Source organism: Mytilus californianus, unplaced genomic scaffold (assembly GCF_021869535.1).
Source record: "Mytilus californianus isolate M0D057914Y unplaced genomic scaffold, xbMytCali1.0.p SCAF_17, whole genome shotgun sequence".
NCBI lineage: Eukaryota > Metazoa > Mollusca > Bivalvia > Mytilida > Mytilidae > Mytilus > Mytilus californianus.
This window is the reverse complement of record NW_026262659.1, coordinates 5,584,220-5,610,113: the sequence shown is the minus strand read 5'-3', so window position 1 is coordinate 5,610,113 and position 25,894 is coordinate 5,584,220. Positions and strand designations below refer to the sequence as shown.

The window sequence follows — 25,894 nt, the reverse complement described above, 5'->3', positions numbered from 1 at the left end:
GTGGTGACCTATAGTTGCTTTCATCCTAGTCCTTTGGTCTCTGGTGAACGTTGTCTCATAGCCAATTGTATTATTCTTCCTACATTTATAAACATTTTTTAGAAACGTTCAAAAGTTGTTAAATGTTTATTTGAAAAAAAGCCAAATACTGCATTTCACTTTTTCAAAGGAGCAACTATCATCCTTCAAGATCTTTTATGCGTATCTGAAAATACCTTTCAGTGGAATGCAACCGCCGTATATATGAATCCAAATAAAATGTTTAATGTAGTATCAAATATAATAGACGAAAATTCATTTTTAAATGAATTATTAAATAGAAAGTAGTAAATGGGGTGTGCATGTCAATGAGACAAAGGAAAAAAGACTTTTTGATAAACATATTACAAATAAAATAGTTTGAAATTTAGTTTCATGATAAAGAAGAAACCAAACGAGTCTTAATTTTGTTGCATTTGAACATGTCAACTGAAGTACGTCATATAAAAAATTTAAAAAAATTAAATTTATTTTTTATTCAGTAAACGTAAATATATGGTGTTTAGTAACGTATGAAATTAATTTAGTAAACTTCGAGCAGAATCCATTATTTCATACTACAAAAAAACTGTGAACAGAACCAATTAGTTCATACTACAAAAACCTGTGAGCAGAACCCATTAGTTCATACTACAAAAACTGTGAACAGAACCCATTAGTTCATGCTACAAAAACTGTGAACAGAACCAATTAGTTCATACTACAAAAAACTGTGAGCAGAACCATTAGTTCATACTACAAAAGCTGTGAGCAGAACCATTAGTTCATACTACAAAAGCTGTGAGCAGAACCAATTAGTTCATACTACAAAAGCTGTGAGCAGAACTACCATTTCGAACTAGAAAAAAACCACCAATTTTTACAGAACATAACTGAGAAAAACCCATAAATTCATATTAGAACATAATTGAGAGCATAGCCCACTTATTCAGTTTATAAAAAAACTGTAAGCAGAACGCACAATTTCATACTAGAACAAAACTAACAGAACCCACAAGTTCATTCTAGAAAAAAAAAACTTAGCATAACCAACATATTCATACTAGAACATAACTGTGAGCAGAACCCATATATTTATACTACCAAAATCTGTGAGTAAAACCCACAAATTTATACTAGAACAAAACAAATCAGACCCCCCAAATTCAATCTAGGTTAAGATTCAAAACCCACAAATAAATACTAGACAAAAACAGAGCAGAGCCAACGAATTACTTCAATTATAACAAAAATGTGAGCAGACCCCACAAATTCATATTAAAAATCTGTAAACAGAACCCATAAAATCAAATTACAAAAACTATAAGCAGAACACAAGTACAAGGAAACTCTGAACAGAACACACAAATTCGTACTGGAAGAAAACTGAGCAGAACCCATACATTCATACCAAAAAGATCTATGAGCAAAACTAATAAATTCATACTAAAATCATATGTGAGCAGAACCAAAAAATTCATATTAAAAAAACTGTAAACTGAACCCATAAATTAATACAAAAACAAACCTGTGAGCAGAACCCAAAAATGTTTACTAAAATAACTTTGAGCTGAACCTACAAATTCATTTAAAAAAAACAGTGACCCGAACCCACATATGCATACTAAAAAGCACAAATTTAAACAAGAACAAACCTGTAAGCAGAACCCACAAAGATATACTAGAAAAACTGAGCAAAACCTAGAAATTCATACTAGAACATAATCGTAAGCTGAACCCACATATTCACTTGAAACAAACTATGTGCAAAACCAACAAATCAATACTAGAACAAAACTGAGCCAAACCCACAAATTCATACTAAAAAGATCTGTAATCAGAACCCACAAATTAATTTTAGGGAAGAATCAGAACCCAAAAATACATACTCGACAAAAAAAAAGCAGAGCCAAAGAATTACTTTAACTATACCAAAAAATGTGAGCAGAATCCACAAATTCATATTAAAAATTATAAGCAGAACCCAAAAATTCATATTGAAACATTATGAGCAGAACCCACAAATTCATACCTCAAAATATGTAAACAGAATCCATAAATCAGTCAGAACCCACAAATTTATATTTAAAAACTGTAAACCGAACCCGAAAATTAATACAGGAACAAACCTTTGAGCAGAACCCACCAATGTTTACTAGAAAAACTGTGAACAGAACCCATAAATTCATATTAGAAAAACAGTGATCCGAACCCACATATTAATACTAAAAAAGCAGAGTCAACAAATTCAATGAAGAACAAACCTGTGAGCAGAACCCACAAACATATAGTAGAAAAACTGAGCAAAACCTAGAAATTCATACCAGAACATAATTGTGAGTAGAACACACATATTTACACTTGAAACAAACTATGTGCAAAACCACAAATCAATACTAGAACAAAACTGAGCAGAAACCACAAATTCATACTAAGAAGATACATTTTTGTATGTAAGCAGAACCAACAAATTCAAACTAAAATGATCTGTAAGCAGAACCCATAAATTCAAACTAAAATGATCTGTAAGCAGAACCCACAAATTCAAACTAAGGAAAAAATGAAATACAATGATATGTTATGGAAGAGTTGTGGGTTTAAATGTTATCAGATGTGTCATATTTATTTCAGACTTTGTTAAGTCCAGTTTTTTCTAAGGAAAACCCTTAAAAACAATTAGATACATTATGTAAAAATCTCAAAAGAAAGTTCAAATGTCATTCTGGTTTTCAGATTGTGTGACTATTTTAGGACAATCCAGTCAGTAGGTGCCTCGAAAGAACAGATATGAAATCCAGGGATGAATGCATTTAAGATGTCTTCTCTATATAATGTAAAAAAGGAAAATAGTTGATTATTTGAAAACATTTTTGATTATGAATGATGAAAATGTTAAGAAGTATTTTTGTATTACAATAACTTTCTTATTTTTTTTTTTTTTTTTTTTTATAATTTAGTGAAAATGAAAAATGAAAGCGAAGACAGCACGCGAAGAACTTCTGAAAGGGAAAAATGGAACAATAAAATTGAGTATTGTTTGTCGATTATTGGTTACTTAGTAGGATTAGGAAACCTCTGGCGTTTTCCTTACATCTGTATGAGAAATGGAGGAGGTAAGATCTAGAGTACTATTTGTCCATTATAGGATTAGGAAACCTCTGACGTTTTCCTTACATCTGTATGAAAAATGGAGAAGTAAGATCTAGAGAACTGTGTGTCCATGGTAGGATTAGGAAACCTCTCAAGTTTTCCTTACATCTATATGAGAAATACAGTAGGTAAGGTATAGAGAACTGTATGTCCATGGAAGAATTAGGAAACCTCTTGCGTTTTCCTTACATCTGTATGAGAAATGGAGAAGGAATAAGATATAGAAAACTGCATGTCCATGGTAGGATTAGGAAACCTCTAGCGTTTTCCTTACATCTGTATGAGAAATGGAGAAGAAATAGGATCTAGAGTACTCTTTTTCAAAGGAAGGATTAAGTAATGTTTAGCGTATTCCTTACATATGTATGACAAATGGAGGAGGTAAGAACTTGACAACAAAATAAGAGTACAGTTTTTCGATTATTTGTTACCCGGTCGGAAAAGATAAAAATCTGCCGATACATCTATTTGGAAAACAGTCTGGAGGTAAAATCTTAAGTACTTATTGGCAATTATTGGTGTCATGGTTTGATTAAGAAAGTTTATAAGAAACGGAGGTTTGAAACAATGAATGTTGTTTGTTAATTATAGGTTACCCTTGGGATTATGTAACATCTGTAGTTTATGAGAAATGGAATAATTACGATCTTGAGTGCTGTTTGTTAATTATTGGTTACCCTTGGGATTATGTAACCTTTGGAGTTTATGAGACATGGAAGATTTACGATTTTGAGTGCTGTTTGTTAATTATAGGTTACCCTGGGGACTATGTAACCTCTGGGGTTGATGAGAACAGGAAGGTTAACAATTGCAATTGACTTTTGTACTTTAAGTAATTGCGTTTTAATTATATTTCAGGAGCCTTTCTGATTCCATTTTTGTTTTTCCTCATATTTTGTGGTATACCACTATTTTTTGTGGAGACAGCAATGGGACAATTCAGTGGTAAAGGACTTCTGCATGTATGGGACATTTGTCCAATGTTTAAAGGTTGGTATGATTGTACCGTAAATTTGTACAATATTTGAAAATTCGTATGCATGTATTAGGATTATTTCAATAGGGTTGAAGTTTGTATGTAAATGTACTATTTGTCCATTTTCTATTATTTGCATGTATGCATGGTAAACTAGCCAATGTTTCAGGGTTTCTGCATTATACATTGACGTACAAATGTTTGTTTTGTTCAATGTAAAAAGATTTGACAAAATGGTATTCCTTTATAATCTTATATCCCTCAATGCTCTTCAACTTTGTATTTTACATTGCCATTTAATTGTTTTGATTCGAGCATCACCGATGTGTCTATTGTAGACGGAACGCTTTTCTGGCGTTCAAAATTAAATGCCTGGTAACGTTGATGAAATATAATACAGTATTTGATTCAAATAAATATGTTCATACATGTATATAATTGCATACTATATGAATATGCAATTTGAATAACAGTTATAGATTTATCCCATCGTTTTCCAAATCGATCGCGAAACTAAATAGTCACTTTCCTGTTTTATGTTTTATATTTCAAAACTGGCAAGACATGGTAGTTGTTGTACGGATACTATAATTACCTAACTATGTCTATTGAGGAAAAATGGTAAAATACAATGCCGACCTTATGTTTTGTCAGGTCTTGGATTTGGATTCATGGTACCAACTTTGATGTGGAATGTGTATTATACGACAATTCTAGGATGGGCTTTGTACTATATCGGAAACTCATTTATCAGTCCTTTACCTTGGACAACATGCAATAATGAATGGAATAGTCCGAACTGTGCATTAGACAGTAGTTTCATTGGCCGTCAAGGAAACCCGAACACATTTTCCTACCTTGATACAAATGCAACAGACAATATAACTCATCGCCTCAACATCACTTCATCACTGTTATTGACCAACCAAAATGTGTCTTGGATAACAGCTCAAGAGGAATTTTGGCAGTAAGATTTGTTTATTCCTGTGGTTTGTATTGACAGAGTCTTAAAGTTTTATCTTTATTCCGAGCGGGTAGGGGTAAGTGTCATGTTTACTTGAATAACACTATGACCGCAACATTTTAAAGATAAGAGCAATTTTTTAGGTCATTTTGTAAAAGATATTATCTTTAGATATGTTTCATAATTGCAGAATTGTAGGGAAGTAACAGTTTGTAAATTATAAACGAGCATCTGTTTTTTGTCAACCTATTTGGTTATATACTTCCGATTAGATTAGAAATTTCTATGGAATTTGCTATGCATATAAAATTTTGTTTTGTTAGTCCGCTGGGACGAATGACTGATTTTATGAGTTGCGTTTATAAGAGAATAAACTCATCATAGACAATGCTAAAAGATAAAAGAAGACGACGTTTCAATTAGTATCCATGAAGTCCTGTGTAAAACCATTTTAATAGTGGTGGTCATCTTGGATTATCTGTGGGTTCAAATTTTGTAATTTAAAATAAGTATTATGAATGACATTTCAGGAACAATGTGCTACAGATGTCGTCTGGTATTCATGAAATTGGACACCTAAACTGGCGAATGATACTGTGTTTATTTGGTGGGTGGGTACTGATAGGCCTTTGCATATTCAAGGGAGTCAAATCTGTTGGAAAGGTTGGTACCAGTTTCATCATATATCAAATTCTTTTTGTTACAAAAAAAATGGATAACCCAAACTAAACAAAAGAAGTCATTTAAAAAAAAACGTTTCTTTAGTAATTTGCAGTAAAAACAGATCAAGAAAGAGATCACTTGAACATTATGTCATAAATGTGTAAATTGAAATTTGTAAAAACTCATTAAATATACCAGGCTTATAATTTGGCACATCAGACGCGCGCTTATTCTACATCAGATTCATCAGTGACACTCGAATCACAACAGTTGAAAAGCCAAATCAGATACAAAAACCCAAATATTCAAAAGAGCTGCGACAAATATGACTATGGCAATCTATGCCTGGGGCTTAAAAATGTAAATGTGAAATGTTTAAGTCATTTGCAATGAAAATTGAAAAAAAAAAAACAGAACGAGAGCATTAATTTGAACGCGTGTCATATATGTCCAAATTTGAATGTGTAAAATATATGTGTGAAATTCTGATAGTGAATGATATGATTTTCATGAATACAGCATGTGGTCGAATGTCAACAGATATAAAATGACTTTGAGAGTAAAGACCTTCCGAAGAGTTCACATTAAAGATTCAAGAAACGGTTCATGCCGCTATATAAACAAGATATGTCACAATATTGCATAACGAGTCCATTAGTGATTATAAGGGTACCAGATAACCGATAAGTTTTTACTGGATACTGATATAAGAATCTTTATTCATATAGTCAAGACTAGATAAGATTTACCATCCAATTGCAAGAATTGAAAAAAACGTAACATTTCAATTAGTAATTCCTTTTGATGATAGCTATTCAACTGTTTCAGTTCTTATACATCCTTAGCTTTCAATATTCGGATATGAGCGTTCCTGATGAAGGTAAATCCAGAACAGCACTTCGAACGCATGAAATTTATAACGGATTGGTTTCATTTCTTACAGGTTGTATATGTTACAGCTACACTGCCCTATATATTACTGACAATTATACTGATCAGAGGATTGACTTTAGACGGTTCAATAAATGGTGTTATTCAGTATCTACAACCAGACTTTAGCAAGTTGTTGAATGCTCAGGTATGTTTAAATATAGACATTTATACTTTTACTCGCGAGAGTATATGTGTATGCTCCATTAGAGATATTATAGCATGTATACATTTGTATTCGGTTCCGTCAGAGATTTTTTGCAAGCATACCTGAGGATTCTGTTACAGGTATACGGGTACATTCTGTTACGAGAGTCATACTTGAAATCATATGATCGTGTATTATATTTCATTAGAGATATACTTGCAAGAATACATGTGTAATCTGTTCCATTTGATATATACACGCAGGTATACATGTGTATTGCTCCTTGAGAGATGTACAGTGTGTACACATATACCAATTCAATTGCGAAAATAACGAATTTGTAAATAAAAGGAGTAGAACACAGTTTTGTCTTCAATGTCGTTACAATTCAATTCCCGTTTTTATGACAAGAGACCCAATCAATACAGTGAAATTGTAAGGAAAGGGAACTATGTTTATTATATTGATGAAGGATACACCAAGAGGCGCCCTTTTATATTAATTTAAGAAATTTAAGAAATGTTTTTGCAAGTTCACAAGAAAACAAAAGTGAAGCATGTGTTACTTTACATTTATTATGTACTTACACTCTAAGGTATTTTTTTTTTAGTTTGCATTTGACTGATTTTTTTTTTAATTTGAATACTTCAGATTTGGATTGAAGCCGCGGTACAGGTGTGCTACTCGTTAGGACCAGGCAGTGGAATACTTATTACACAAGCGAGCTTCAATAAGTTTGACAATAATTGTATCAGGTATAACGATAAAATTTAATATCCCAGCTTTTAGTAGTCAGTGATTTATTACTGACATGATTTATAACATACATTTCTAAAATTCCCTGTTGAAAAACTAATAAATTTCTTAGAAACTAAAACTCGCTCTGGAAAAGTTGACCTTAGATGATTTTGGCTATTCTTTTTGATGAAAAAATCTTAGAAGTATTTCGATGTTCCGTATTCCATTATGTTTGATTGTAATAATAAATAACAATAGTAGTGAGGTGATTATACCTGGGTAATAACAGTCAACCATCAGTGGTATCGACCCACTGCTATTACTCAATTGGTTTATTTTTATTACAAATATTGTTTATCAATTGTCCTCCAAAAGTGAATTGTCTGTTTATGCTATAACCTTGGACTTCAATAATATTACACACTTGTTGTTTGTATTAATTGACAAGTTTATATTCCAGAATTATTTTATTACAGGGATTCCATAATGTTCTCCTGTATCAGTGAATTCACCAGTATTTTTTCAGGACTAGTTATTTTTACAGTTCTTGGTTATATGGCAGGACAGTTGTCAATTCCATTGGAGAACATTGTGAAAGGAGGTAAGTTTGTTTTGACAATAGAAGAAAAGTATAAAATAAACTACATATAAAGAAATTAGCCATGCGATTAAAATTGTTTGTTTTATAACCAGCATTTTGTTTTATAAACAGCCTTTTTATTTTTGAACCAGTTGTTGTTGAGTCTGCAACTTTTGTCGGAAAAGCGAGACATAGCGATCCTACATTCCGTCGTCGTCTTCGTCGGCGGAGTCCACAAATATTCACTCTGGGGTTAAAGTTTTTAAAATTTTAATAACTTTCTTAAACTATCCTGCATTTCTACCAAACTTGGACATCAGCTTGTTTATGATCATAAGATAGTATCCAGAGTCAATTTTGTAAAACAAAATCCGGTTTATCCGCATTTTACTTATAAATGGACTTAGTTTTTCTGCCAGTTAACATTACATTCACTCTGTGGTGAAAGTTTTTAAAATTTTAATAACTTTCTTAAACTATCCTGGATTTGTACTTAACAGGACAGAAGTTGGTTTATGATCAAAAGGTAGTATCTAGAAGGAAATTTTGTAAAAATCTATTTCCTGTTTTTCGGTACATTACTTATAAATGGACTTAGTTTTTCTGCCAGTTAACATAACATACAGTCTGCAGTTAAAGTTTTTAAAACATTTATTAGATTGAATTAAGGGATAAATCATCAAGCAATGTAAAAAATATCTTCTTCATCATTTGTTCATTCAAGAAATTTATGTTTCAACTCTTTTATTAATCTCGTCCTGAATATGCATGAAATATTTGCCACTGGACGTTAAGCAACCAACAATCAATCAATCTTTTATTAATCTATAGATTTAATTGCATAACTTTTTTCATACATTTCAAACGTTTTATTTCATTAACTGTAAATCTATTATGTGCATATCCCTATTACACTGAAAACATAGACAACAGCAAAAGTAGGCGAGACACTGGGTTCCGCGGAACCCTCACGATTTTGTTTGTTTTATAGTCATCAATGCGCTTGTCGTATTGATGAGTGTATTGTTAGGACAATGTAAACCATAGCTAAGATGAACCAATTAACAAAAGTTATCAGCACGTGTTGTAAGACTACTGTAAACTGACAGATATGTGGTCATCATGGTCCTTTTTGAATATGACTTGTGTTAAACTCAGATCGTTTGTACTCTATCAAGTTTTTTTTTCTCATATTATATAGACTAGGTAAGATTTAACGCTCGGCATATGGTATTGACATTTGTCTATCGTTGAAGATCGTAATTATGGTGACCTCTCTCTATATGTTATTTTGTCATATTTGTAGTTTGGATTAGTATCCTATTATCATCATATTATACCGAACATATTTATTTCTTCATACATTTAGCACGTAAAGATGGAACCTGGTTATCTTGGGTTGTGTTTGTGTTTCCAATTATCAAAACAAACTAGTAATTGGGTCGGAACTATTGCTGGTGGTTGTTTTGTCCCCAAGAGTACCACAAGTATAGTAGTCAGCCCTTTGTGTTGACAGTTGACATGAAATATCATTGATACGTTAATATTTTGTAAATTTACTGTTTATAAAATGTTGAATTACTAAAAAAAATAAGGTTTTTCTATCCAACGCATAGATTACAGTAGCCTTGTTAGCAGTAAAGACGGTAAAATAACATATCAAAGATGTTCAAATATATGCAAAATTAATATCAAACAAAGAAAAAAAAATGCATTGTATTTTACACTTTTTTAATGTGTTTTATTTCAGGCCCAGGACTAGCATTCATTGTGTATCCCGAGGCTTTATCAAAACTTCCTGGGGAAAATGTTTGGTCCTGTATATTTTTTGTTATGATTCTATGTGTTGGTCTTGATAGCCATGTGAGTACATAATCTTTATATTTGAGTTTTTGTCTGATAGCACCATCGTTCCCCCATGCATGTATTTTCCTTTCTTTTATAGGCCAATGAAAGAATTACATTCGTTTCATAACATAAATTGTAGGATGAGCAATGTTCAGGAGCATGTCTTTTTTATCAATTAAATAAAAACATATGATAAAATATATGTACCCAGTAATGAAACCAAACATTTTGATTTTCTATAACAAACAATACAACCTATTTGACAGCAGAACACGCTATAGATAAAAAGACAAAGTATATTTTGTGAATCGTTACTTGATTTCCCTAAATCACTCAAATATAAACATTTGAAAAATTAGAATGCAATGCAAAATGACAACACGCCTACATTTGCATAAGTTTGGTGTGCGTATTCCTTTTTGTGGAGATTACTCTCATTAGTGATGTTTAATATCAAACATCCGAAATCAAAGTTTCAAACAATGAAGAGCAAAAACTATCACATAAGAACATAAAACAGTCAAAATTAGCAGACAATTGTACGTATATTGCACTTATCTACGACAAGAAAAAAGAGGTTTTCAAATAGCTCTTGAACTATTCCGTTCTTATACATCCTTAATTTGGCTTTCAAGTATTCGACTTTGAGCTTTCCTGATGAAAGCGCTTCGAACGTATGAAATTTATAAAGTGTTGTTTTCATTTTTTAGTATTGTAACATGTATTTTGGTATTTCAAATCAGGTGTGATCGATCAATGGTTTATAGAGCTTAATATTTACAGTATATCAACTATCTAACAATAATTGTGATTATCTTTTTTTTCCGCTATTTTGATACGAAAGAAGGGATTGTAGTATTGGTACAGGTATTTCTCGATTCCAACTCAGAGAAACATTCGATCTAAACTTTTGGGAAGTAAATGTTTACAAACGTTAAGACCCAAAACGGGTCTCCAGAAGAATTAACATATATTGAAATGAATTGTATTTTGCTTTAGTTTGTAACAGTAGAAGCCGTGATAGGAGTTTTTACAGATAGCTTCCAAAGATTACGACGTAGAAGTGATTTATTCACCGTGGCTTGGTGCTTTGGAAGTTTTGTTCTAGGTTTAATCTTTTGTACACAGGTAAATAATATGCCATCGAAGTTATATTTGGAAAAAATACAGATATTTAGTTTGATTTATTGATAGTTGTTTGCTTAACATCTAGTGGCAAATGTTTCATACAAATTCAGGACGAGAACAAATTAACAATAGAGATCAGTAAATACTATAGGTAGGTCCTGTAATAGGAGTCGATAGGGATAAACGGCGGGAATGTTAAATTCCACTGGAAAATGGCGGTATATTATATAGGGACAGAAATCTAGCCTTACAACTGCCAACTTGCGGACCCCTCAAAGAGTTGCTCCATTGGTTCTTAACGTGCAGAGAGCGTGTCGCTCTTTCTAAACAAGGCTTCGGATTTAAAGTCTTCATTCTGACCGAACATGGCTGCGTAAATATACATCCCGCAAAACCAAACGGACGCCCACATTGGCAAGGGTTTTACTGTCGGTAGGAAAAAGCGACCATACTTAATCTGATTTCCCAGTACAGGGAGAGTCACAGCTTGCCTTATTGAATACAAGGCTTACTCTATTGTTCTGCATGTTCGGTAAAAATCAATCTTAGTAACTTTGTTATCATCATATTATCTATAGTTCCAATAATTTTAAGCAACATTTGCTCAAAGACTGTCGCTAATTTTCGGAAATCCTTAATTTTTTAATATATACTTCTACCTAGTCTAACTTGCGTTTGAAGCCTTCACCTTTGAATAGGAAAAAAGAACCATAAAAATGTACTACATAATTGACGTTTTACAATAACCCGTTTATGTTTTATTTCTTTTGGTCGTATTACTTTCGACATGACTCGGTATTTATGTATCCCGCAATCATTTTCTTTTTACTTTGTGCGTTCCGGGTTATGGTGGGTCTAAAGGTGCGATTCGCGTTTCTCAAAGTGTTGTTTCAATTTTGTTAATCCGTTTATGTTTTACTTAATTTGTACTTTATCGGTAAAGTGAATACTATATACGGTCTGCACTATCAACGTCAAAAACATTTTTTTATCGGAGTCTTTGTCAATATTCAATCATCTTTAAGAACTTTTTTGTTGACGTCTTTGTCAAATTTACACCCTTTTTTGTTGGCGTCTATGTTAAATTTAGTTGTATGTTTGTTTGATTTTTTTTGTCAGTTGTGTTGTGTGTTTGTGATGTTTGTTTACACAGTTTTGGCTGGTTGGTAATTATTGTTACACTGACTTAATATGTATGTTGGCTCACCCAATTTCGTCAATATAACGGAACTGTAAACAACTAAAAAAAAATGTTATTTGAAATGTAAATGAAAATCAATATTGTCTTATTTTTATTTTTTATCGAGAGCATTTGATTAGAAGTTGGTTATACTAATATTTATTCCATACAGCTAGTTCCAAGTGTTCCACGATCCATGTCAAACTGTTCAATGTAAGGGAAACGTTCGTTATGAAAATAACGTATTTATGTGAATATCACGATTTTAAAGTTTTGTCTGTTGAGGATAAAAATTTAACCCAAAATATTTTTTTTTTTACAAAATGATTATCCGAGTTAATGTATTTATAGTTTTTAAACAGATCGTTTCAATTTATGTGCATAAATGTCCTTCTCGATATATTTGTAATTATGTTATCAGTAAAGTCCTTACAGACGAGATGCCAAACATTGAAGAGTTACATTTCTCGGTGTTTTCAAAGGTAACAGCCAAGGTGGACAATATTTTTCGAGGGGTAACAATCTGCTCTATCCCCTCTCAGCTATGTGTTATTTCATTTATTATACTACATTTCTGTTATTACTGTCTATTAAATTTCAAATTCAATTTAATAAACTATGACGTCTTGTACATAAAAAATTACCCGTACTTAACAAAAGAGCACAATTGATCAAGCGTTTCCGTGAAGGGCAATAGAGTATTTAGCCATGGGATAGAATAAATTATCACCCTCGTATTAACCAATCAGAATCTGACATTTTAACATGAAGTATAATAAATATTTTTAATATCTTTACAGGGTGGAATATACATATTTCAATTAGTTGACTGGTATGTTAATGCCCTGTCACTTGCTATAATGGGTTTTCTTGAATGTATCATATTAGGCTGGATTTATGGTAAGTTTTTATAGTCTATTGTCCGTGACTATTGCAACAATAATGTATATTCTGTCGATTGCTATGTGTTCTTTTCATGAAACTTCAGTAAAAGATATATTATTTTTATCCTGTAAGTTTTCAAGTAACATGTAACTGGTCCTAAACTTCAATTTAAACTTGTAACAAGAGTTGACTTTGTTTAGTTCAATTAATTACTTAGGGGCAATACAATTAAGTACTATGCGAATGAAAAAGATATAGAGTATAGGTTTTGAGATACAAATTCAAGAACAAAATAAAAGTATGATAACCATTAAGAAGGCACCAAAAGTTCCAGATATTGTCAATGCAATTTGTCAAGCTGTAAATAGCAGGAACAGTTGGGAATTAATTCATTAGACAATGCCAATATCTGCTATTTACACCAAATTTCTATGTAATATATAATGAATGAGCAGTTCTCCCGACACTGAATAGGCTTTAAAAAGTTAATGAGGGTTTGAGGTCTCAGACTGTAGAATATATGGAATGTCGGTCGATAAAACCAGTCAATAAACCGCTTAACTCAGTTACATCATTACAATGGACGACAACACCAGTTTCTGAATGCAAATCGATAGTCATAAGAACCCCTTATCAAATCCGTTCATTGCGTATTTATTTTCCAACTTTGGTTAAATCTAGATTTCAGAATAAACTCATTATAGATACCAGTAGCAAAATTTTGTACGGCAGACGCGCCGCTGATTTTTCGTGCCCAAAAGACTCATCAGTGACGCTCGAATAGAAAAAGTTAACAAAGCAGAATAAAGTACGAAATTGAAGAGCATTCAGGACCCAAAATTCTGAGAGCTTTTGAAAATTCAGCTAAGGTAATCTATTCCTAGTGTAACAATTCCTTAATATTTCGAAATATTCTTAGTTTTGTAAACAGTAAAAAAATTTTAAAAAATTATAATTATTACCATATCAATGATAATTCATGTCAACACACCAGAAATGTTGAATACTGGGCTGGTGACAACTTCGAGGAGGAAACCTCCATCAGCAGTGGGATTGACTCATTATTATAGTGCTAATCAACCAGAGACTGTGAAAGATTGACGGCATCTATTCTAATAAGTTATTGTGACCTAGGCCTTTATTTATGATTTTGATATGAGATTTTGATTTTAACAGTGGATGTCATTACTGTAAGACATTCCCTTTAATAGACTTAGTAAGTGTTGATGACATGATCATTATAAACAACATTACAGGTATGGAAAGATTTTCTAAAGATGTCAATCAAATGTTAGGAAGAGGAGTTCCGATATTTTTTAGAGTCTGTATTATGTTCGTAACACCTCTAATAATGTTTGTAAGTATGATAGGTCATGTAACATTGAAGTTATCAAATATCACCTTCATCAGTTTTGTCGGACACCGAAAGTTTTTTAAACCTAATAAACCAAACTTGCTAGACCATTCAACTCAAACATGCATCTTAACAGAAGAAGCGGTACCGAAACTAACCGGACCCAAAGTAGATCGCTGCATGATGAAACCCCCACCACAAAAAAAAAAGAAATTCGATATGAAAAAAAGATTATATGAATAAACCGTCAATTGGACAGCAAATGACAAAAAAAGAGATATTCAGAAGACAATATAAACTCTAACAATTAGACAAGTTTCTATACAATGCATTGAATTGGATTAATACACATTATGATGTATGATGTTTTGACAGGTACTAATTATTTCAACACTAATTGGATACCAGCCACCTACATATGGCAGTTACAAGTATCCCACAGCGGCTGTCTCCATTGGAACGATGCTGTCTATCCTGCCTATAGTACCTATTTTCATTTTTGCATTGGTTGCCATCATTAAGGCTGAGGGAGACTCAATTTATAAGGTAATGTACAAACATGTTATGAATATTGAATATTACTAATTAAATGCTAAAAGCATTCGTACATTTCGTTCATCCTAAGTGCTTTTCTTGATTTACCTTCATCACGATCGCTTAAATCTAGCCATTTGAAAGAAATGGATGCGCAAATACGCCTTACCATTAGGAGCTATATGACCCAAAAGGACATAAACAGATTAATTTCAGGTCAACTTTGTATGAAGGCGTTGGAACCTTAGTCTCGTAATTATTTCTTAATTGATGAACTGGGATTTTGAATAAGAATATTTTATAAAGCATGTCAGTACCGAAGAACTGACTACCGATTTGATGATAGCCTCGGGAACTAACAGCTCATCGACAGCGGTATTGACCAAGTGCTAGTAAATGAAACAATTACTGTTCTACTTTAAAAAAAAAATACACACTTACTTCAAATTGAAAACGCATCGATTTTTAGATTTTGCTTACATGTATTGGTTAAATTATGTATTCATTTATTATAATATTCCTTTTTGTGAGTTTGGGGGTATTAAATCATATTTTACATGTATTGGTTAAATTATGTATTCATTTATTATAATATTCCTTTTTGTGAGTTTGGGGGTATTAAATCATATTTTACATGTATTGGTAAAATTATGTATTCATTTATTATAATATTCCTTTTTGTGAGTTTGGGGGTATTAAATCATATTTTACATGTATTGGTTAAATTATGTATTCATTTATTATAATATTCCTTTTTGTGAGTTTGGGGGTATTAAATCATATTTTACATGTATTGGTTAAATTATGTATTCATTTATTATAATATTCCTTTTTGTGAGTTTGGGGGTATTAAATCATATTTTACATGTATTGGTTAAATTATGTATTCATTTATTATAATATTCCATTTTGTGAGTTTAGGGGTATTAAATCATATTTTACATGTATTGGTTAAATTATGTATTCATTTATTATAATATTCCTTTTTGTGAGTTTGAGGGTATTAAATCATATTTTACATGTATTGGTTAGATTATGTATTCATTTATTATAATATTCCTTTTTGTGAGTTTGGGGGTATTAAATCATATTTTACATGTATTGGTTAAATTATGTATTCATTTATTATAATATTCCTTTTTGTGAGGTTGGGGGTATTAAATCATATTTAATAGAACAAATTAATGATATACGTCATATTTTTCCTTGAAGATTTGTTTTCTGTTTCTGTTTATATCATTCATTAAAATACTGTACGTACATACATTGTGAATAATGTAAACTCATTTAGGTATTAGTCTTAGTTATATGTGCTTATAGGAAAATGATTTGTTTCCTACGTTTTATCAGCTTGAACATAATTGGTATCATTCTCTTTGACCAGTTTCACTTTGGTTGTAGTAAAAATATATGTACTTATAAGCTATGAAATAAAATTCTTTCAGCCACGTTGGCCATAAAAAGAATTGATGTTTTTGCTCTAAGAGCAACAAAGGTAAACAAATCAGTATTCATATTGTTTTAACTATTGATGTTTAGCTGTAACGTTTAATGTTTTGTCTTCTGGATCTCATCGGTTCAGCAGTAGGTGATAGTTGATAAAATCATTTTAGTAGAAATGATCGTTCGACAAATTTATAACATTTTTTAATCAAATCTTTTATATTTGTGCCATTAGGTAGAAATAAACTTATACCGGATTGACAAATTTCAGTACTGGATTGGGTATTTTCATTGATAACTCATTTGATGCCTTACACCTTGGCTATATCATACCCCTTTCCTTCTACAAAAACATTCGCAAGTAATAAGATATTCGTTTTATGTGTGTTGATAAACTATGGGTATTTTTATAAAGATAAGTTAAATATAAATTCAAGGACTTTCCTTGTAAATAAATAAAGACAGACATACTTGTACATTTTACTTGCAATTGGATATCACTAGTGTTTTTTTGTTTGTTTCAGAAAGTAGCAAATGCCTTGAAACCAACATCACAATGGAAACCAGTTGGTCAAGACTATGAGGCTGTCTATAAGAAGAAAGATATTACAGACAAGAATTTACTGGAGAAAATCAAACTTAACCTGCTTGGCGAGACTAACGTTTGAACAGATGTTATTAGACGTGTTAGGAAAGGGGTTTAAATACTGCGCTGATGTTAAATACCAATACCGATACAAGATTTAAGTGTGGACTTTCTCAAAATGCAATTGCACTGAAAAGTATCCCGGCGTAGTATAATAGTTTACGTTTGTGGTGTGTTTGATACAATATAAAGCGAACAGTTAATATCGACTCCAAATTTTAAGACGTGCATTGTCCTTACGTAGATCTTCATACATTCATACATTAATTTGTATTTGTTTGATTTAAGAGTGCAAAACAAAACTTAACAAAAATATATGTAAGAGTCAAGAATGGGAATGACGAATTTTACGGCCACAAGTCCAAATATATATATTAAGCGATATGATTAGAATATGTTTAATAGTTAAATAACTCATTTTGTCTCTCCACAATAGATATGTCCTATTTCCGTCGCAAATATAGTTAGCATGCATTTTGTGTCCAGGGATACAGGGACGCGTATATATGTGTGGCTTAAACAAATCAGTGCTAATCTGAACTCATCGTTATATCTATATATAAAAAAGAAAAGAAAAAGTGGACACAAGTGGATACAGTGCTATTTCTATATAAAACTTTAAGAAGCAGGGGGCTACAGTAGAAGGTTGTCTTGCTGCGCATCGTTTTAATGTTCAAGAAAACCACTTTTCATGAGCTATATGTGATTCGTATTGTCTAATACTTTCTGGGTATGAATGCAATGAATGGACAGAGGGACGAAAGAACGGACGGATGGACCAATTCACCCATCACTATATACCGTCCAATTTAGAAAGCGGAGTGTATAGTGAATCTAAGGCAAAACAAAATGAAGCAAATCGAAAGAAAAATGACCGACATATAATTTAGCAGACTTTGTTTTGAAAGAGGTGAAAATAAATATTCCGTTTTCAAAAAACCTCCTGACCCAAATATACTAACATTAACTTCTCCATATGAAAGTTTAACGCCACTTTCAACAATATCTCAATTTAATCGTGGTGTTCTGTTTTGTTGGTGGAGGAAGCCGTGGTAACAAGAAAAAAAAAACTTCCGACCCTTCACCGAAACGTAAATTAAACATGCTTGATAATGTCCAAACGTTGTAATCTTTTAATACTTAATTCGATAACCTCTCTTTTCGATAACCTCTCTTTTCCGAAAAACTAACTGATAAAAGTTGATAGAAGGAAAATGTCAGGGCAAAATTTTTTATGTGAATAAGAATTAATTCATTTAACATTATATAAAATTGTCAGCGACCTTTCTAGATAAAATAAAAGTATAAAGATAATCAAATTGAAAACACTTTTATTTCGGTCTTTTTTTTAATTGTCAAGTACACAAATTTCTAGGTTGGTTTATTTTTAGAATTTTACGCTACTGTGTAACACATTTCTCTATTCTAGAAAATGATATAAAATAAGGAGATGCGGTATGATTGCCAAAATAGACTACTATCTACCAGAGACCAAATTTCGTAAATGTTTGCAACTATAGATCACCGTATGACAGACCACCAACACGGAGCAAAACCATTCCCGCATATAAAAGCTAAGAAATGCCCCGACATGACAATTATTTTTTTAAATAAATTTCAAATAAACGAACGTTTTGAACAAAGATTGATGTAGAGTAAAAAATCGGATCAGAATGTGATTTGATTCCTGTGTTTTTTCTATTCATTTATTTGATCACTTTGTAGATTTTCCTTGTAGTCGTTCAACAAAATAGTACGAAATGGGGGAACAACGCTCTTAAACTTAATCGATCCCTACTATGTCACAATGCAAGAATAATGTTCGTGTTGTTTTGCTGGATCCTCGTCCGTGTATTGCGGAATAAATTGTTACTATTTTATTGTTTAAAAATCATCTCAGCATTATCCAACAAACCCATACAGGTAACTATAATGAATGATTATCTGTGCTTTTTGAGATAGTCCCCACTATAGCCTGTATTGGTATTGGTATTTAACATCAGCGTCAAAATCGTATTGACTTTCCTAACACGTCTATTGAAACATGTTGTTAATAATGAATCTGATATAAAGGTGTGCAATTTAATCATTACAGCTGTTTCAATTTCGTATGTATCACATTGTGTTACCTTGTAATATATTTATAAGGACAATAGTAGTATGATTCCTCCATAGGCGACAATACTGCTATTTGCCTAATCTGCTTTTTTTTATTTATCAATTGTTTATTATATTATGTTACTTTGTATACACATGTATGTATTGGATGTATATTTTGACTAAACTTATATTTATTCCTATCGTCAGAACATAGATTTAACTTGTTTTATTAAAGGTGTAGAATAAAGGAAATTCTAGTTGTCTCATTCGCTTAATATATATTGTCATCTAAATTGTTTTTAGTGTTTTCTTTTATGTTTAACCCCTAAACGATTTCAATCTATTCATCATATTACTTGCAGTGTTTCCAGAATATGGTATCTATACGTGTGAATGTAATGTGTTTGACAAAAGCGTGAACACAAATACACCGGCTTATAGAAATTAAAAGTAATTCACTGCTTTAAAAAAAATTAAAATATAGGCATCCTGCTGCTGGTGGAGGTTTTGTTTTCCTTTTATTGTTACTGAATTTTGCTATGTTGGTTTGCAGTATGTAGGCTCCCGTTGCTATACTACAATGACTTGTAAATCTTTTCACTTCAGTTACTGATAACCCAATAGATTGCCAAACTAGATGTGGTTTTCCAATTTCGACGTGTTCCAAACAGAGGTATTTTCCTGTTGATTTATTAGTTGATGGATCTTTATAAATATTTGACCAGTAGTTATTAATTGCTGTTTTATTTTGATGTTTCCACTGTAACTTGTTATGTTGATTATTCAGTAAAAATTCTAGATTTGGTAGGTCATATAGTTCCAAGGTTTTGGATACTATATGGTAGAAACTTCCTGGGTTGTTGATGGAGATGGAGATCTGGCGTTGGTTAAGTTGCTGTATACTTTCATTTTCGTTGTTTAGGATACTATACAGAAAGCTCAGTTGACGTTTGTGTAACTATGCTTCTATGGGTAGTACACCTATTAGTAGATACTCGGCACAGAGCGCTGTTCTTTGAGACAGTGATTGGAAATTTTGTAGGCAGTTTATGTGGAACTTCCTAAGGCGGTCAATATATATTTGTTTAACTAATGGTCGTATTTCAAGTCCAAAAAGAAGGTAAGGTATTACATAGCTCCGATATATTTGGTAAGAGGTTATGGGATTTAAACTATTTGATCCATGAGTTAACTGTTCATTAATGAGTAGAGTGTACTATGAGCTATGGACAGTCTATCCTCCACATTTATTTCATTTTATTTAATTTCAGCTCTTAATAATCCTAAATGTTTAGTTTGGTTGGTTGGTGTTATACAAGTAGTAGTGCCGATATTCCACTGTAGGTTTTTCCTAACAGTTTATATTACAGATTATATTGTGAATTTTGCAAATACTGTTTCTTTTCCATCAAAAAAAAACTTTGGTCAGTTATTGTAAACCGAAAAATAAAAGCAACCGACGAAACATGGTGGTTATACCAAATTTCATGCGGTAATGACTTTTATATGTTTAGACATATTCATTCTGCAATCAAACCGCATAAAGCATGGACAATTGCTAAACAGTTTCCTGAACTTCATGCCTCTTCCAAGTATGTTATTGACTTATGTTCTGTAGTACGTTATGAAGATGAACATTTACTTTGTGACAAATGTGGCAAGTTTTTCTTGAATATTGTTGAACATTTACTGGTATCATGTGATTTTATACAAGACAAAAGAGATGATCTACGGCAGGACATAATTAACGTTAATCCCATTCTGTTCAGTGTTTTTATGGACAGTCTTTCGGCACATGAATTCACAACGACAATTCTCTCATGCAATACGTCATATGAATTAGGAAATGACGAATTAACTTTTTTCTCTAAGATTTGTAACGTCATGTGGAAAACATCTGCAGAGGTTTCCACAATCGATAGAATATGTGTCCGTTATCTCCATTATTGACAGTGCTCATGTTTTCTCTTCATTAACTTGAAACAGTAACTTAAATTCTTTGTTTTTAATTTTTTTATTTATATATTTCATGTACACCAAATCTCTATCATAGAGGAAATAAAGTTATATATACAGTTGGTAGTTTCCATCAGCATGGTCAGATACACTCCTGGTCCCAATTTTCAAATCTGCTGCAGTTAAAGATGCAGGAAACATATAAGCATTGTCATCAATATAGGTAAATCTTTCACCACATTGCTTAATAAAAAAGGATTAAATTGGGCAACTTTCAATGATATTTTATCTGATGCACAGTTTGATTTTCGGAATGGTTAAAGTACAGAGTAAAGTAACAAAAATACTAAACTCCAAGGAAAATTCAAAACGGAAAGTCCCTTATCAAATTGCAAAATCAAAAGCTCAAACACATCAAACGAATGGAAAACAACTGTTATATTCCTCACTTGGTACAGGCATTTCCATATGTAGAAAATGGAGGATTAAACCTGGTTTAATAGCTAGCTAAACCTGTCACTTGTATGAATTTGGAAAACGTTTTTACTGGATAATTCCAGTCCTAAAAATTACTGGAAAATAATGAAGATGTTAATAAAATCTAATAAGGGGAATAACGCAATTCCACCAATACAAAGTATAAACAATGAGCCAAATTTTTACCATATTGTATATGACGATATTGACAAATGTGGACAAATAAATAAATACTTCGCGTCATCAAAACTGGAAGAAAAAATTTTGAGCGGCCCCATTTGAGAATAGAAAGGAAGGAATAATTAGTGATATTCAAATAACAGAGAGTGAAATAGTCGATATACTTCTTACTCTTGATCCTAAAAAAAGTATCCGGGCCAGACAGAATCAGTCACAGGATGCTTAGAATATCCCCCCAAAAAATAGCAAAACCCCTTAAAATTATATTTAATAAATCCCGGTCCCAAGGTAAATACCCTTCTTCAAGGAAAATAGCCCATGTAATTGCCATATTTACGAAAGCTGATGCATCCCTACCATCTAATTATCGACCGATATCCCTAATTAGCTGTGTAGGAAAAGTAATGGAGAGGGTAGTCTACAAACATATTTATAACCATCTACATATAGGAACAAACTTATTTATATATATATCAATCAGGATTTTTAGCTTAACATTCACCTGTACCTCATCTTATTGAACTTTATAACACTATATTATATTCTCTTGAAAAAAAAGAATTCAGTTGCTTCGTATACTGTGATTTTTCAAAAGCATTTGATAAAGTGTGGCATAATGGACTTATACATAAAATGAACTCTTATGGAATAAAATGAAGTTTATTTGCATGGACTAAAAATTATCTTTTTTAAGGAAAAAAAAGAAGTTTCGTCTTCATCATTGTCTATTGTTTCTGCGGGGTACCCCAAGGCTCTGTTCTCTGTCCCTTTTTATTTTTTGCTGTATTATAAATGATATTGGCGAAAATTTGATTTCACTGACTAAACTTTTTGCTGATGATACGTCGCTGAGATATTCCACCGCACACACTCAATGTTTGGGAAAAAAATGGTTAATGTCCTTTAACCCAGATAAAACGGAAATAATTATTTGCTCAAATACTAAGATGGTTAATGTCCTTTAAAAAAAAAGGTTAATGTCCTTTAACCCAGATAAAACGGAAATAATTATTTTCGACAATTAATGTCTCTTCAGTGATGTTAGGAATCGAAACGGTTTTTGGAAGGCCATATAATTTACCTCAATTTAGGATAGACTCTTGAATTTTGAGGAGTCAAAATAGGATAAACGGATCATATAAACCCGAAGGAAAATATAATACAAGCCCAAACTAAAAAATATAAACAAGTCTAAATAGAAAACAATATTCAAACCTATGATTGCGTTGGTTTAAAACCGCAATTTTTATACGTGTGCATGCAAAACAAATTTCTTGTTAGAGGGGTCTAAATACAACACAAACAACATTTTCCAAAAGACCAAAAAAGTGAAAAAGTATATTTTAACAAAACGCATTTGACTAACAGATCGAACAACAAATGTTCTTAAATCCTGCCATTGGCGATTGCCAAATAAACGGATCACAAGGTGTAAAAAATGGATCTTAACTATATATTTTAAAGAGAAAACAATAAACTTGCGGCAAAGATGGTATACCGCTAACAAAGGTGCAAAGATTTTTTGTACACCATATCCGGATTTCGACAATTAATGTCTCTTCAGTGATGTTAGGAATCGAAACGGTTATTGGAAGGCCACATAATTTACCTCAATTTAGGATAGACTCTTGAATTTGTATATATATATGACAGTACGGTTGTCATAATCAGCGATCTGCGGGTAACCTCATTTTTCAGTTAGCACCATTTATGGTGTTATGTTTAATTATATATCACTGACAGTTCGGTTGCCAGCAATCTACGGTAACAATATATATTGAATCAGTATATACAATAAGTATAAATTTCGAGAATAATTTTATGAAAGGCTCTGGCCAAATACTCCCAATTTGTTGTTTGGTCTTAATAAGCATCTGGGATAAAGTGCACAATTGTCAGATATAAATTTTATTGCACACGTGTATCATCTTTATTTTAGTAGTTTGTGGTTAGTATCATTAACATAATTCCAAAGTAGAGAGAATATTTACCTTAAAGTATAATGTATACCGATATAGTTTTTTTTACATCAATAAAAGAGATAACAAGTAGTTAAGAGTTATTCCAAATATATGCGGAATTTTATTTTTACAACGTAACAGCTCTGCAACTGAATATTGAGGCTATCTCCATTTGTTTCGCATCTCTACTTATCTATATATTATTATTATTTTTTTTTAAGTCAATTCTTATCAGATACTAATTGCAGTAATAAGAAAGTAGTAAGAATGCTATATGTTCCATTAGTAAAACAAAATATTCAACTCTAGAATGCAAAACATTATAATTAGAAAAGATGAATGGCGATTTTACCTAACTTTTATGTTACAGATTAAGGGGATATCAGTGTCAACCAATGTTTGGTTGAAAGATAATAAGTGTCATTTTTATAAAAAAAAATATATTTAAATCATTTATGAAGAATAGAGATATCCATTTGTGGTTTGAAAGTTAGTGTAACTGTAACTTGTCAATAATATGTTACAAAATATTAGAATCAATGGACTGATTACCCGCGTCATGCGAATCTACATTAGAATCGATGGACTGATTACCCGCGCCATGCGAATCTACTTTAGAATCGGTGGGCTGATTACCCGCGCCATGCGAATCTACATTAGAATCGGTGGACTGATAACCCGCGCCATGCGAATCTACGTTAGAATCAGTAGACGGATTACCCGCGCCATGCGAATCTACATTAGAATCGGTAGACTGATTACCCACGCCATGCGGATCTACATTAGAATCGGTGGAGTGATTACCCGCGCCATGCGACAGATTGACTGAATAAAGATTCGCAGACCATAGTGTTGTATAATTTAGAAAATATATCGTGTTGGAAGCCACCATATGTTTTACTTTTTACAATTAATAAACCCAATGCTCTACTGGCTGATTTGGCTACTGCCTTAGCCATTAATTGATAATCTAAAAATTCTGTTAATAACATTCCCAGATATTGATAGTTACTAACACATTCCATTACCTTTGTACCTATTGTAAAATTACATTCAGTTCTAGGTACAGATGGATTTCTACAATGCATAATTTTGGACTTATCAATATTGACATGAAGTCCATTAGTAATACACCAATTGTTAAGAATATCTAACATTTTCTGTAAATCTTTTTTATTTTCCGCCATTAATACCATATCATCAGCCTACAATAAAATTGCTATTTTTTCATCATCAATATTTATACCAATATCTAGAGCATTTATATCATCAATTAGAGTTTTAATATAAATATTAAACATAACAGACGATAATACACAACTTTGCTTCAAACCAGTATCTACATTAAACCATTAAGTCATATTATCGTTAAGGCGTACACTACATGTTACATTTGAATAAAGCCCTTTAAGGGCATACATGAATTTTGAACTAATTCCCAAATTTTCTAATTTGTTTAAAAAACAGTACTCTATTTATTGAGTCATATGCTTTTTTAAAATCTATAAAGGCCACATAGGTAGATAGTTTACATTTTTTTCTTGTCTCAATAATTGAAGTTATTGTACTAACATGATCAATTGTACTTTTCCCTTTTACAAAACCATTTTGCTCATCTTTGACTACCTCCCTTTCATCTAACCAATAAATTAATCTATCATTTAAAATATTACAATACATTTTATATGCAAATGGAGCCAAAGTTATACCTCTGTAAGATAATGGGTCTCTTGGATCTGAGGTTGAGCATTTTGGTATTGGGGTTATAATTCCTTTATTCCACATATAAGGGACAATGCCCTTCTTAAAACATAAATTAAAAAGTTTGTGTAATACACATATAACAATGTTATTTTTACATAATTCTGCATGAATAAGGTCAATACAAGGGCTAATACAATTCTTTGCCTTCATTACGACTTTAAACACCTCATTGATTGAAATTTCTTTGTTATTGAGCCATCATCTTGTACTACTTTGTTAGGTATGTTCGATTGCCTCTCATTGCCAATGTCAATGTTGCCAATTTTTTGCC

General features: G+C 31.8%; 1 protein-coding gene across 4 annotated transcripts in view; it reads left to right on the top strand.

Annotated features, from left to right (window-relative positions):
• The first annotated feature begins 2,979 nt into the window (after positions 1 to 2,979).
• Positions 2,980 to 25,894, top strand: part of LOC127726286 (sodium- and chloride-dependent glycine transporter 1-like) — a 98,945-nt gene continuing 76,030 nt past the window's right edge. The window contains exons 1-13 of one of the 4 annotated variants that reach the window (XM_052233600.1): positions 2,980 to 3,131; positions 4,027 to 4,158; positions 4,799 to 5,111; positions 5,639 to 5,771; positions 6,715 to 6,849; positions 7,501 to 7,604; positions 8,064 to 8,188; positions 9,918 to 10,030; positions 11,015 to 11,143; positions 13,124 to 13,223; positions 14,465 to 14,565; positions 14,938 to 15,108; positions 17,064 to 19,562. In XM_052233600.1, the coding sequence (XP_052089560.1) occupies positions 2,981 to 3,131; positions 4,027 to 4,158; positions 4,799 to 5,111; positions 5,639 to 5,771; positions 6,715 to 6,849; positions 7,501 to 7,604; positions 8,064 to 8,188; positions 9,918 to 10,030; positions 11,015 to 11,143; positions 13,124 to 13,223; positions 14,465 to 14,565; positions 14,938 to 15,108; positions 17,064 to 17,207 (1,851 nt within the window). In that variant the 5' untranslated portion in view covers position 2,980 and the 3' untranslated portion in view covers positions 17,208 to 19,562. Of the gene's footprint in view, positions 3,132 to 4,026; positions 4,159 to 4,798; positions 5,112 to 5,638; positions 5,772 to 6,714; positions 6,850 to 7,500; positions 7,605 to 8,063; positions 8,189 to 9,917; positions 10,031 to 11,014; positions 11,144 to 13,123; positions 13,224 to 14,464; positions 14,566 to 14,937; positions 15,109 to 17,063; positions 19,563 to 25,894 lie in introns of those variants that run through there. The other 3 variants (XM_052233601.1, XM_052233603.1, XM_052233602.1) reach the window with 3 other exon arrangements.